This window comes from Vombatus ursinus, unplaced genomic scaffold, assembly GCF_900497805.2.
Source record: "Vombatus ursinus unplaced genomic scaffold, bare-nosed wombat genome assembly UNPS02009835.1, whole genome shotgun sequence".
Taxonomy (NCBI): domain Eukaryota; kingdom Metazoa; phylum Chordata; class Mammalia; order Diprotodontia; family Vombatidae; genus Vombatus; species Vombatus ursinus.
Genome location: NW_020949613.1, coordinates 596,449 through 611,783, shown reverse-complemented (window position 1 = coordinate 611,783; position 15,335 = coordinate 596,449). Strand labels below are relative to the sequence as shown.

Below are 15,335 nucleotides of genomic sequence, written 5' to 3'. Positions count from 1 at the left end.
CTTTCCTCTCCAAACCTACCCCTTGTCTGAATTTCCCTATCTCTGTTGACGGATGGTGATCATCCTTCAAGTAACCCAGTTTCACAATCTCTGTCATCTTCCACTCCTCCCTGTCCCTCATCATCCACATTTAATCATTTGCCATATCCTGTTTCTATCTCTGTACCATCTCTAGCATCTTTCCCCTTCTCTCCACTCACACAATGACCCTTAACATCCCTTGGATTATTGCAACAGTCTCTAATTGATCTCTCCGTCTCAGGTCTCTCCCCTGTCCGATCCATTCGCCTCACAATTACCCCAGTTATTTTCTTAATGTTCATTTCAGACCATGTTACTCCCTTATCCAAAAACTCTGTTGACTCCCTATTTACTTTAGAGTCAAATATTTTATCATTAATTCATCTTTTAAATCTCTTACTTAATGTACATGAAATTTAGTACAGTAGTGCATGTATAGAAATTGCAACAAAGTAAATACAGGGTGTCCCAAAAGTCTCAGTGAACAACAGGATGTTGGGCAAAACTTTCTCTATTAGAAAACTTGGCATAGTAACAAGGAGTTGTTGAATGGATAATTGATATTTGAATATCAATTGATACTTGAAATAATGTCTGTCTTCTCTGAACACCTGGAGCGCCTATTGTCTATGCCGCTCATAACAGCTCTCCTGTCTATAGTTCTTTCCTCACACCAGCCCTGTGAGAGAGGTGCTAGATACATCAGTACATCTAGTACTCTGAAGTGTGGGCAGATGGCAGCCCATCACATCCTGGGTGATTCTGGTCTGTGTCCTACAGGTCTTCCATGGGAGTCCATATGATGGTCTTTGGATCTTCTCAAAGTTGCCTGGGTACTGGTGGAGTGCAAACGCTGTCTATTGCTTGTCTTATGCTCTTGCTAAATGAGCAACTTATCCTTTTTTTTTGGTTATATATTTCTTATTAGCTGCTTTTTACTGATGAGAAACCTGAGGTCCAGAGAAATAAAGTGACTTGTATACAACTACTAAATGTATGATATGAATATGATGAGATGTGATGCGATGTGATATGATATGATATATGATATGATATGATATGATATGACATGATATGAACATAATCTCTCCTGAACCCAAGTCCAATGATTTTTCTTTTACCTATACTCTCTCTTTTCGTGGCCCCGTTCACATTCCTCACTATTGTCATGTGCTGTAGTTATTTCTCTTGATGTTAGCTTCCCGACTAGATTTTTAAGTTGCTGCAGGTAGAAACTATGCCTTATACTTCTGTGTATCCTTCACAGAACCTGGAATTATACCTCCCATGTGGTTTTGTGCTCAATAAGAAATTGTTTATTGAAGGTGAAGGTGAAGTGCTACTTGAGAGGAAATTGTTTCAAATATAGAAATCATGAAGTCGTTTAGTAAATAGAGAGCTCACCTCAAAGCCAGGAAGACCTGGGTTCACAGTCCTCTTGTGACACTTACTTCATGACCCTGAGCCAGTCACCTAACTTCTTGGTGTTTGAGACAGCTAAGATTGTAAGTATATGATCTGGATTGGTAGAAGGGGTTTCCGTACTGAGAATCCCTTGTACCAGTGAAAGAATAGGTTCAGTCCCAACAGCAAATAAGAAAGACAGAGACATGGTGTAAGCCTAGTGCATTTGGCCATTGTATCCCTCACTGAATGGTGCTCCGGAAATGCATTGACCCTTGATAAACAAAGGACTCAGTGGAAGGATGTTAACTTTTAGGACAAAAGTGAATGCAGTGACCTTAAGGTGGAATAATGATAATAATAATATAATATGATATAATAATAATAGCTCACACTTATGTAGAGCTTTAAGGTTTACAAAGCTCTGTATCTGTTATCTCACTTGATCTTCACAACAACCCTATGAAGTAGGTGCTCATTATTCCCATTTTACAGATGAGAAAGCTGAGGCTTAGTGACTTATCCCAGGATCACGTATCTAATAAGTGTCTGAAGTGGGACTTCATGACTCTAAAATCCAGCATTTACGCATACTTCACCAAGTTGCCTCTCTAGAGGCAGAACAGAGTGGTATGATGGAAGCTTGTGTTTAGAGTTAGGTGGGTTCTCCTTGTTGTGGGTACTCCATCCAAAGATGCAGATAATAACCCATCCATGCTTACCTATCCTATGAAAGTCTTTCTGTCTATCCTCCAGAGAGAGTCCACCCAATGTGCTGGTGGCCTTCCTCTGTTCCTGCTCCTTCTTTATGTTAGTGCCTTCCCTCTAAGAGTATCTCCAGTTTATCCTCTATATACCTCATCTGCACATAGTTGTTTGCATGTTGTCTCACCATTAGATTATGAGCTCCTTAAGGGTAAGGTCTGTTTTTGCCTTTCTTTGTATCCTCAGCACTTAGCACAGTGCCTAGTGCATAGTAGATACTTAATACATACTTGATAACTTGAGTTGACTATTGATAATGTCTTGACTATTGATAATGTCGGTGCTGCTTGTCCTGTGTAATTCTTTGTTATGCTTGCTGCCTGGGGTTAGAGTTAGAGACAAAATGGAAAAATCAGCATTTAGATAAACCTGTGACCTGGAGGCCACGTTTCCCTCTAGGTCCTCAGTGCAGTCCTTTGATGGAATCCAAACTTCATAGAACAAATCCTCTTAATAAAAGGATTTGTTCTATAAAACTTGAACTCAGTCAAAAGGCTGCACCCAAGGACATATAAGGCCACATGTGGCCTTGAGGCTGAAGGTTCCCCATCCTTGAGCCATCTAAAATATTGGATACCTGCAAATGTCTCAACTTTTGATAATTCTTTTCACCCCCTCTTCCTTTTATTTTACTTTGAACTTAACAAACACCAAGTAAAACAACATTTCCATCTGTTTTTTATTTAGTATTTTATTTTTCCTGTTACATGTAAAACCAAATTTTAACATTCATTTTAAAACTTTGAGTTCCCATTTCCACATTTAAATAGGAGAACAGAAGAGGATTGTACCTGAAACTTTGAATTTCTGTGATGTAGCGCTTGGTTTTCCTTTTGAATATGTAATGAATTTTTATTGTTGTTTTATGTATCATTGGTCATTTATTATGCTTTCTTGTTTAGAGCTAATATAAATGTAGGCATCATCCATTACATAGGTCTCAAAGAGCTAGAGAATAGTTACCAAAATCTATTATCTTTTGATTTCTTTGCCAGTAGGTTCAGTATCATAGGTTATGTGTGAATACCCAAAGCTTGAGCTTTGCTGACCATCATCACATGTTCTAAAAAATGGACTAAGAAGAATGAGGCCAAAAGGAAAGTAAAATCATGGGGTTAGGAGTACTTACTGTCCCAGATGCTGTTGATTGGAATGAACTGAAGCTGTGCTCTTCAATCAATCAACTAACAAGCATTTATTAAACACTATGTTCCAAGCACTTTGCTATGCACTAAAGATAGAAGTTTAAAAAAAAAAAAGAATCCCTTATTGCAAGGAATTAATAATTTTTACCCATCACTCCTAGTTTTACCCTCTGAGGCCCAATAAAACAAATTTAATCCTTTTTTTTTTCATGTGACAGCCCTTCAAATACTCGAAGACAATATATGTCACTCCCCTCGGTCTTCTCTTCACTGAGTTAAACATCCCTCGTTCCTTCAAATTATCCCTGTATGCCATGGGTCTACAGTCTTTTTACCATCCTACTTATCAACCTTGGCATCCATTCCTGGTTTACCAATGACTTTCCTAAAATATGGTGCTTAGAACCAAACACAGTACTCTAGATGTGGCCTAACTGGGGCAAGGTACACCATCTCCCTCATTCTGAACATTGTGCCTTTCATAATACAGACCAAGATTGCATTGGGTTTTTTTTTGGCTGCCATGTCACAATCTTGACTCATAATGAGCTTGTAAACCACTAAAACTCCCACATCTTTTACACAGGGAACCCAAACTGAGTACTGGATGAAGGAAAGGCATTGAATGTAACCTGTCAGTAAGACTTTTAATTTTATCTCAAGAGTCTCTCTTTCATTTATGAGCTAGGAAAATATCAACCCACATTCTATTCTTTGGTGGGTGAACAAGTGACTTGAGATAAGGATCAAATAAAAATAAATTAATATTTAACTGACTATGAATCAGCCGTGTGGGGTCATTGTGTAAGAGCCTCATGTGATACTGGGATGTATTGAAACAGAATATGAGGTATATTATTCAGACTCTCTAATTAGAGTAGTGAGTCTACTTTTGGCACTTCCAAAAAGATGAGAAGAACCAGAGTCCCATCAAATGAGACAAGGACAACAATGGGGGTGGAAAACAGATTCTTTGAAGAAAAACTATTTATCCTAGAAGAGAGAAAGCTTAGGGTGATTTGATTACTGGTCTCAAGTAAGCAAAAGTTTTCATGAGAGGGCCACTGAACAGATGTCCCTAGCCATGAAATTAGCTTAAAATTAAAGACTGGCAGATTTTGGTTAGATATGAGGAAGGTTTTTTTTCCCATCAAGATGAAACAGAGAGGCCTCTATCCCTGAAGAATTTCAAGAAAAGAATAAGCAACGCTGTCTCCTACCTGGTTTGAACATTCACCTGCTTGAGGGCAGAAGGCTGGACCAAATGCTCTTTCAAGGACAATTCCTACTCTTTGTTTTAACATTGTGAAACAGGGCACAGATTTCAAGCTCCTAATGATTCTTCAGGTAGGAAATAAGTGAGAAAGTATATGGTAGTCTTTGTTCACTCTTAGTTGCACAGGGACAAAAAATCTGGGCATATGTCATCACATACTTTAGCCAGTTTATTATTATTTTTAGTTTCTTAAAACTGTTAGCTCATTGGCTCAATAAGCATGCCCATAAAAGTTGCTTATCATTTTGATTCTGGCATATATATATATACACATATATATACACACACACACACATATGTGTATATATATACATACACATATGTATATATACACACAAAAAAATATATATGTATATGAAACTTATATTGAGACCTTGGTATGTATCTTATTCAAATGTTTTTCCTACAATACCATAATTTCCTCAAGCACAATCCATGTGCATGAATTAAAGAAGTAGCTGGATGTCATTGGTAGAAAGGGTGAGAGTCTTTGGCATCAATGTGGAAGGTGTGAAACAACTTTTTTATGGCCATCAGCTCTCTAAACTCAATACATCTTCCTAGGAGGACATTTAAAGTCTCAATTATGATATTTCCAATTATGTATTCTATCCATGGGGATGCAGAATAAAATTTGGATGCTTTGCCATGTAAGTGCTTAATGTAGCCTTACTTTATCCCTCACTGTCAGAGTTACTGAGGATCTGTGATCTGGCCAAACCTATTTTTGTTAATCCTTGCTGAGACCTATATAACACTAAATACTACTCATGAGCACATGTAGGGTACATTTTTCCTCATACTTTCTTTTACTCCATACCCTATCCCAGTTAGTTGCTGGTCATATTCAGTTGTCATTTTATATCCTTACAAATTTCTTTGCAAAAAAATGGAAGTTTACCTAGTTTACCTAATTACACTTAGCATATTGAGGATTTATAGAAGAACATGGGCAGAAGTCATACAGAATGAGAAAGCATGGATAAATTGTGATCTACATAGGCAGAAGGAGTCTCCATATCGATCAAAACCTCAAGGTAGTGAGTTATCAGCTCCAGCTTTATCTGTTGAGTTTGGTTCATCTATTTATTTAGTGATATTTAAATATTCAACAAATACTTATTATAGTCTTTATACAAAATTTAACTAAGACACTGTCCTTGCCCTTACAAAGTTTAATTTCAAAAAACCCAGTTCTAGTCCTATCCCTTCTCATTAAAAACAAGCAAATTTTTTATGCTTTTCTTTCTTTCTCATATGACTCATTTCCCAAAGAACTTCCCTCTAACCCCCCTAGGATCCTTCCTTATTACAAAGAAATATAGTTTAGTTAAGCAATACCAAAACAATACATTGTCCCTGCCTAATATATGCAGGGGTATGCGGGAGCCAGCTCGTAGAGAAACTTGTTAAATTTTCAGTGTAAACAAGTACACGTTGGAAATTAGCAAATGCTACAAATCAGGGCTTGATTTCTTGTTTTGTTAATTGTCTAGATTTGAGAAAGTATGGAGAAATTTTTAATAATGATGATTAAACTTTGAAGTGTATCATAATATATTCCTAAGAGCCAGTTGTTAAAATATTTACCAGCATATTCCTTGTAAACATATGCCATACTCTATCTACCCCTAGAGTCTATGATCTTTCTTGAGAAGAGGGAGGTGCATTTTACTGTTAGTTGGGGGAAGTCAAGATTGGTCACTTGCAGGGACCAGAGTACTCCTGTCTTTCAGTGTTCTTTTCCTTTTCATTATTGTGGTCACTGTGTGAATTTTTCTCTAGGATCTGCTTAATTTGCTGTGCATCAGTACATGTACTTCTTTCTGAGTTTCTCTGAGTTCTTCATAGGTATAATTTCTCTCACCCTAATAATCTATTCATTCATATGCCACCATTTGTTGAGCGATTCACCATTCTTTGCTTCCATTTTGTTGCTACCACAAAAAGTGTTGGTACAATTTTTAAAAAAAAATATGGAACCTTTCACTCTCTCTGTGACCTCATTGGAGTATAAGCCCAGTAGAAGTATCTCTGGGTCAAAAAAAATATATATATATACATACATATATATATATGTATATATATAATTCAGTAACTTTCCTACTATAGTATCAAATTTCAAAATGGTATCTCAGCCCATTTCTTTTTTGGGGGGGGGCTAGGCAATGGGGTTAAGTGACTTGCCCAGGGTCACACGGCTAGTAAGCATCAAGAGTCTAAGGCTATATTTGAACTCAGGTCCTCCTGACTTCAGGGCCAGTGCTCTATCCGCTGCACCACCCAGCTGCCCTCAGCCCATTTCAATGAATTATTACTACTAATGTTTCTACCTCTTCAGGCATAATAACTCACATTTGTATAACAACTTATTTGCAAAATACATTCCTCATAAGAGTCCAGGGAGGTAGGAAGTCTAAGTATTATTATGCCCAAATGAGAGAACTAAGCCTAAGAGATGTTAAATGACTTTAATAAGGTCACCCTAAATTAATGTCCAGACTTCAAGCGCACAGCCTACTGCCTCTAGGGAGACTGGTACACAGGGGGTCCCAAAAGTTTTTGAGGCAGCTAGGTGACCCTGTGGATAGAGTGCTGAGCCTGGAGTCAGGAAGACCTGAGTTCAAATCCAGCCTCAGATACTTACTAGCTGACCCTGGACAAATCACTTAATCTCTGTGTGCCTCAGCTGTAAAATGGTGATAATAGCACCTATCTCTTAGGGTTGTTGTGGAAATCAAATGAGATAATATATGTAAGGTACTTACTGCAGTACCTGACACATAGTATGTGCTTATTAAATGCTTTCCTTTTCTTAGAGAAGTTTTAAGCTTAATAACTATTAAAGTTTAAAACTGCACTAGGGTTTTTGGTCTTAGTAGCTATTAAGTAACTTAATCTCTTATTAAAGCTTTTTGATTGATTTTATTTTTTTATCTGAATTATTTTCATTTTATTTTTATTTTCAGTTCCACATTCTCTCCCTCCTTCCACTCCCTCCCCACCCATTGAGAAGGTAAGAAATATGATGCCCACTATACATACACAGTCATGCAAAACATTTCTGCTTTAACAACTGTTAAAGCTTAAAAGGACAGTAGGACTTTTGGGACATGCTGTATTCTCCCAAATTCACAAATGATAACGACTTGGCCAGAGGCATCTAAAAGGTTAGCCACAGTCCTTAAATTTCTAGTCTGTTGCATAGCTAGTGAGTGTCTAATGGTAAGTCATCCTGCATATACACCCATAAATAGCTTGTACAGTGTGGGTAATTTCCTTCAAAATCTTGTCTGAGAACTTTAAATTTAGCTCTTCTGGGCTTGTATGTTTACATTGATAAACTTAGCTCCCTTTCACAAAGCTATTCTCACTTGTTGTATTTAACAGGCTGGGCCTGCACAGAACGTGTTAGTCATCAGAAAAACATTGAATTGGAGCCGATTCATTATTGAGTCAGTGAAAAAAATGCATACTATTTCCCCACATCTTAGTATCTCTAGTAAAAAATGGAAAAAGGACTTTATTTGGCCGTTAAAAAAAAAAAAGACTCATAACGCACATCACCGAAAATGTGATAGACTTCATCGTCATGTTTCCTTTTTCACAGCAGGCAGAAGACTGAGCCTTGAAACTATGTATTTGAGAGACTGTCACGACACCTCGAATACCTTGTGCTGGTGCTGTCACCGAAAAGTGTGGCTACGTTCTGAGGAGAACTGCTTCCATGACGGGAAGGAGCAGTCTCAGGACTGAGATGAGTATAAAGCCAGAAGGGACACACCATGCATAGATACACGACAATCAAGCAGCTTGGTGATGGGACCTATGGCTCTGTCCTCCTAGGAAGAAGTATTGAGTCTGGAGAGCTGATTGCCATAAAAAAGTAAGTTTTACACCTTCCCTCCTGATGCCAAGGACTCTCACCCTCCCCACTCATGCCAGCTCCTACCCTGATTCATGCAGAGTGGACTTTCTGCGGTTCTGCCTGAGGAGATTATGGCGGAAAGAGCGCTTGAAGTTGGAATCAGTTCTAGGTTTGAATCTCGGTTCTCCCCTTTAGTGGCTGTGTGACTTGGGACAAGTCACTGTCTTCCCCATTCTGGGTCTCCATTTCTTCATCCGTAAAATGATGGGGGTTCAACAGATTTTTTTCCATGTTCTTCCCAGCTCTAAATCTTATGATCCCCAACTGCTCATGCCAAAAAACTTTTTTTTTTTTTTTGGCGGCTAGGTAATGGGGTTAAGTGACTTGTCCAGGGTCATACAGCTAGTAAGTGTCAAGTGTTTGAGGTCACATTTGAACTCAGGTCCTCCTGACTTCAGGGCCAGTGCTCTATCCACTGTGCCACCTAGCTGCCCCCCAAACAACTTTTAATCCTATACCTCTTTGTCTCCCATCTTTGACATTAATCAATCATTCAGTGATCAACAAACATTTATTAAGCATTTACAGTGTTCCAGGAACTGTGTAAAGGGCTAGGGATGCAAAGAAAGGGAAAAACAAAACCCCTGCCCTCAAGGTACTCACATGCTAATGGAGGAGATACCATGCAAACAATTATATACATACAGGATATATCTACAGTGTAAATAGAAGGTATCTCCTAGACCCCAGAAACAGAATCATAGAATGTCAGAGAAGGAAGGTCTTATATTTAGAGCTGGAAGGGAATCTCAGAAACCATATATTCCTACCCTCTTATTTTAAAGGCACATGGAGGTTAAGTGACTTGCTCAAAGCCACATAAGTAAGTAGGCATCAGAGGTGGATCTGAACTCAGGTCCACTCCAGCCTGAGTTTATCTCATTTTACAGATAATGGAACTGAGGCATATGGAGGTTAAGTGACTTGTTCAAAGTCACGTAGGTAAGTAGGCATCAGAGGTGGATCTGAACTCAGGTCCACTCTAGCCTAAGTTTATTTCATTTTACAGATAATGGAACTGAGGCATATGGAGGTTAAGTGACTTGTTCAAAGTCACATAGGTAAATAGGCAACAGAGGTGGATCTGAACTCAGAGCCACTCCAGCCTGAGTTTAGCTCCTGGTAACAGAGTCTCTTGAGTTAGAGTTGTAGGATTGTAATTTGTTACAGAGGATTGAAGAAGACTTGGTTCACTCCCGGCTTTCACAGGCCCTACTGAAGTAAGTAGCCATTCTCCCTCCCCTCCATAAGTGACTCGACATACTAGGAATTCTGGTGGCTGGTCTAAAATGAGAGCCAGCTGCTATTTTGGAGTAGACTTCAAACTTCTTCACTCCATAGACTGACCACAAAAGACTTTGAGGCTCCTCAGGGAAGAAATGACACTGGAACTTTGTTCCACTGGGGGTGGCATGAGTCGTGGTTCCTGAAGTGGGCTCTTTGTAACTATTTCTGGAGCACCATTGTAAAGAAAACCTTATAACAGGCCTGAGGTCCACCAACTACACCCCTATGTACTTGCCCTCAGAAGAAGGAAAAACAGTCATTTAGATACTGGGGGTAAGGAGAATGCTGATGGTGAATACAGGAAAAGAGAGAGGGAAGGAAGGAAGTTAATGTTTATCTCTGTGGTCCCCACCCTAGGGACATTGCCCTTGGCTTCAATCTCCTCTCAGTTTCATGACTTTCTTCATTTCATGTCTTAAGAGGAGAATAATCCTTGAACTCTCAGGAACCTCTTGAGGTCAGGGAACTTTGTCTTATTCATTTTTTGTAAACCCCTCGTTGCTTAGGGTGGTATCTTGAACACAGGAGGAGCCTTATCTCATGGAAAATACAAAATTAGATTTTTAAATCTTCACACGTTGATGTCAGCATTACAGAATTATGTTATCTGCCTGAGTGGTGGTAGAACTGTCTCTTTGTTACACTGTCTAATTATGGTTTATGGGGGAAAAATATCTTAAATTCACCTTTGAAATGAAGCCTAGCTGTATGATCACTTAATCTCTGTCTGCCTCAGTTTCCTTATGTGTAAAGTGGGGGAAATAATACTACTTACCTCCTAAGGTTGTTGTGAGAATAAAATAAGATACTTGTAAAGTGTTTTGCAAACATTAAAGCACCATTTAAATGATAGCTATTATTATTATTAAGTACATATCTCCACTCCTTAGTCCTTAGTCTTACTGAATACAAGGCTGAACCCTTGGGTTGGAGGAAGGAGAAGAAAAATAAAGAGATGTAAAACTGAGGGAGATAATGATGGTCCTTTAATTTTTAGAGTGCACTCAACATAGTGGAAATTTTTCTAGTCTCTTATGATTTAACATATATGATTTTTGTTATCAATCTATATTAAAATATCATCCCCAATTAAAGTTGGAACCCTGATCACTGTCCCAGATGACTTACATCAAAAACATGGCTGACTTGATCCTATAGGATGGAAAACAGAAAATTCAATTTTTAAATGCAGTGGCTTGGATACTAGGTTTGCCATCAGGAACACTTGGATTGAAGTGTTGTATTTAATTGTATGGCCTTGGGCAAATCCCCTGGGCTTCAGTTTCCTCATCAGCAAAGTGAGGGAATTGAAGTTTATGGCTTATAAAGTCCAGCTCTATATTTGTAATCTTACAATCCCATGAATTTTTTCAGCTTCTTTTTTTTTTTTTATCTGTATAATGGAAAAAAGAATGCCTATGGTATATCTCCTGTGGGGCTAGTGTAAGGAACAAGATCTTTGGGAACCTAAAAGGGCTATGGAAATATCAATTATTATTATTATTAATATCGTTTATCATCCTCATAGGATCAAGAATATAGAGTTGAAAGTCACCTCAGAGACCATCTTATCCAATCCCCTCATTTTACAGATGAGATGTTGAGGCCCAAGGAGAGGATAAGTGACTAGACCAAGGTCACACGGGAGGTTGTTGTTGTTGCTGAGTCGTTTCAGTCCTGCCTGACTTTCAGTGTCCCCATTTGGGGTTTTCTTGTCAAAGATACTGAAGTGGTTTGCCATTTCCTTCTCTAGCTCATTTTACAGATGAGGAAACTGAGGCAAACAGGGTTGAGTGACTTGCCCAAGGTCACCTAGCTAGTAAGCATCTGAGGCCAGATATGAACTCTGAAAGAGTCTTCCTGACTTCAGGTCTGGTTCTATTATCCACTTAGTTGCCACAAGTAGATTATTTACTGGGTGCATACACACACACACACACACTTACTGGGTAGATTACTTTTATTGAATTCAGTGACAGTGAACACCCTGAAGTAGTTCACTTTTTTTGTATCCTCCACTGTGTCTATCACTATTCTTTGTAAAGAGAAGGGTGTTTGACAAATATTTGTTTATTTCATTTGAAGTAACAGTGAAAGGAGAGCTAAGATTCTGTTTTTAGAGATTAGACTTAGTAGGGTTAACTACTGTATTCCCCTTTGTCTACAGAGGATTTAGAATGAAGGAATTAGAAGTTTGTGTCCTCAGATCAAATTTTGCTTTTGAAGTATAACTGTAGGGGCAGCTAGGTGGCGTAGTGGAGAGAGCACCTGCCCTGGAGTCAGGAGGACCCGAATTCAAGTCCCACCTCAGACACTTGACACTTATATGTTGTGTGACCCTGGGCAAGTCACCCAACCCCATTGCCTAGCAAAAAAACAAAAACAAGAAATATAACTGTGCATTAAGCAAGTAAGAAGGTTTGGAGTCTGGAAGGCCTAGGTTTAAATCAAATCTCAAAAACTTACTAGCTATAAGGCAGCTAGGTGTAACAGTAGAGCTGGAGTCAGAAAGAAAGTTGAAATTCATCCTCAGATGCTTACTAGCTTTGTGACTCTGGTTCAATCATTTGACCCCCCCCCCACCTATCTCAGTTTCCTTTTCTGTAAAAAAGGGTGTAACTAAACAGCCTACCTCCCAGGGTTGATGAAAGGATAAAATGAGGTGATGTTTGTAAAGTGCCATATAAATTTAATCTCTTATGGTTAGTTATGTGACCCTGGGCAAGTCACTTAACCTCTCTGTGTTTCAGTTTCCTTCTCTGTAAAATGAAATGGGAGTTGAACTCTTTGGCCTTCCAGTTCTATATCTATGATCATAAGAAAGCTGAGAGATTGGAGAAGGGGGTTAAAGGCTTAGCTTCATATAAAGTAGAAAGTCTTTTTGCTACAGACACCTTTTATCACATAACAAATACAACAGTAGAATATAATTCAAAAAGCGTTTGCTAAATACCTACTGTGGGCAGTCTGAGGTACATGCTGGAAGATGTATAAAGTTTAGATAAAATATGATCTCTACCCACTAAGAACCGATAGTCTAGTAGGAGACAATCTAAATATCCACACAGAGAGCTAGCTACACGATACAATATTATCCAATAAGTGCGTAACACAAGAGTCATGGGAATAGCAGCAGCTCCTTCCCCCTCTGCTTCTAGTCTGACTCCCAGAGCCATCATCCAGGGGAGCAACACTTGTGGAGAATGGGCCCTCCACTGCTGTTACCACTCAGCACCAGCTACCAGACAATTGTCTCCGATGATGTAGGCAAGTCAGCTTGGCTACAGCAGCAAGTCCTCCTCCTACCCCTTATTGTTGTTGTTATTCGGTTGTGTCCGACTTTTTGTGACCCTGTTTGAGGTTTTCTTGGCAAAGATACTGGAGTGGTTTGCCATGAGGAAAATGAGGCAAACAGGGTTAAGTGACTTGTCCAGGGTCACACAGCTAGTGAGTATCTGAGGCTAGATTTGAACTCTAGACCCGCTATGCTATCCACTGTGTCACCTAGCTGCCCACAACATGTAGGTCTCACCTGCTATCCTTAGACCCATGCTATAGAATATGACCCTGAGGGCATCCTGTTTTCCCTATAACTCATATATTAGTCTGATAACATTGACCTAATTCATGGAGTTAGTATGAATAAAAGATTTATTTGTGATTGTAACTCAAACTAAAATGGGAAAAGGACCCACATGTACAATATTTATAGCAGTTTTTCTGTGGTGGCAAAGATTTGGAAATTGAGGGGATGCCCATCAATTGAGGAATGGCTGAACAAGTTGTGGTAATGGAATGTGTAATGGAATACTGTTGTGCTGTAAGAAATGATGAACAGGCAGACTTCAGAAAAACCTGGAAAGACTTGTGTGGACTGATGCTGAGTGAAGTGAGCAGAACCAGGAGAGCGTTGTACACAGTAGTAGCCATGTTATGCAATGACTAATTTTGAGAGACTTATGTCTTCTCAGCAATGCAATGATCCAAGACAATTCCAAAAGACTCATGATGGAAAATGCCATCCACATCCAAAGAAAGAACTATGGAGTTTGAATGCAGATCGAAGCATACTATTTGTTCTTTTTTTTCTTCTGTTTTGTTTTCTCTTTCTTGTGGTTCCTTCTATTGGTTCTAATTCTTCCTTACAACATGACTAATAGAAAATATTTTTAATAGGAATGTATATGTATAGCCTATATCAGATTGTGAGCCATCTTGGGAAGGGAAGGGGGGAAGGAGGGGGAGAAAAATTTAAAACTCAAAAGCTTATGGAAGTGACTGTTGATAAATCAAAATAAATTAATAAAAAAATAACTAAAACTAAAGGTGATTTTGACTATCTGATTTTGTTAAAGATTTGCTAAAATCTTTACCTTGGTCAGTGAAGTAGAATCATAGATGGTAAGATCTGGAAGGGACCTTAGTGGTCATCCCCCTCATGTCACAGATGGGCAGAACCATCACTGGAAATTCTGTCACCAGGGGAAAATTCAGTTCGTGGGTATAGGGGGAGAACAATTTGCCTTGGTTGAATGAAGTCAAATGGACAGTCCCCAGTAACTGCTGGGAATAAGCAGACAGTATAGGTGTATGCCACAACATTGAGATAAGAGAGAGGTAGGAACCCTGTGGCCCTGTGTGGTTGGTGCCAGACAATAGAATGAAACACAAGGAAGTGTGCCCTTTTGGTGTTGGTGTTCTAGAACAAAGTCATAGTTGCCACACCCTCGTTATTCTAGTTATTCCTCTTTAGATGACGAAGCTGAGGCCTGGGGGTTTAAGGGCTTTGCTCAAAGTTGGAGAGCTACTTAGTGACAGAGTTGAAACTAGAACCTGGATCTCCTGCCTTGCCCAGTTCATTGTACTGTGCCATACTATATCTCCTTCTGTACTTTGTGGCATAGAGTAGAATGAATTGACAGGTCTTAAGATGCAATACAACTTAAAGCAATATAGAATGATGAGGTCATTTTGTGGATTTCCATTGGGTAGAGCCTGGAAAGAATAATCAGCTTTGTCCAGTTTATGGTGAAAACCCATGATTTTTATGAAGCATAGATAGTTGTTTTCACTAAATACACTGTTTATTCTTTTCTTATTTCTTAGGATGAAAAGAAAGTTTTATTCCTGGGAGGAATGCATGAATCTTCGGGAGGTTAAGGTATTTTTTAATACATGAACAAATCTTTTGTGTTAATGGCTAATTTTTAACAGTTTGTCTATATGACTTAGAGATGACCAGTAGTTTTAAGCATAATTTCAATTTTCCATTTATTAAATGTTATTAATACCTCATCCCTCAAGGGAAACTTTGACAATCCAGATTAGTTAATAAATGTAATGACTGTAAAGTATTTGATGAAATGTAATGACTGTAAAGTATTGTATTATCTACAATAATAAATGAATTCTCACTGAACACAGAGCCCCATCCCAATATAAAGGTTTTACTATATAATAAATAAAATATAATAATACAAATATAATAAACTATATAATAATAATAAAC

At 38.6% G+C, this 15,335-nt stretch overlaps 1 protein-coding gene across 6 annotated transcripts in view; it reads left to right on the top strand.

The window, feature by feature from the left end:
* The window catches only part of ICK (intestinal cell kinase), a 91,381-nt gene that overhangs the window by 17,774 nt on the left and 58,272 nt on the right, over nucleotides 1-15,335 (top strand). For 5 of the 6 annotated variants that reach the window (XM_027852963.1, XM_027852965.1, XM_027852964.1 and 2 more), the window contains exons 3-5: nucleotides 7,581-7,627; nucleotides 8,222-8,497; nucleotides 14,933-14,987. In XM_027852963.1, the coding sequence (XP_027708764.1) occupies nucleotides 8,397-8,497; nucleotides 14,933-14,987 (156 nt within the window). In that variant the 5' untranslated portion in view covers nucleotides 7,581-7,627; nucleotides 8,222-8,396. The remainder of the gene's footprint in view (nucleotides 1-7,580; nucleotides 7,628-8,221; nucleotides 8,498-14,932; nucleotides 14,988-15,335) is intronic. The other variant, XM_027852961.1, reaches the window with a different exon arrangement.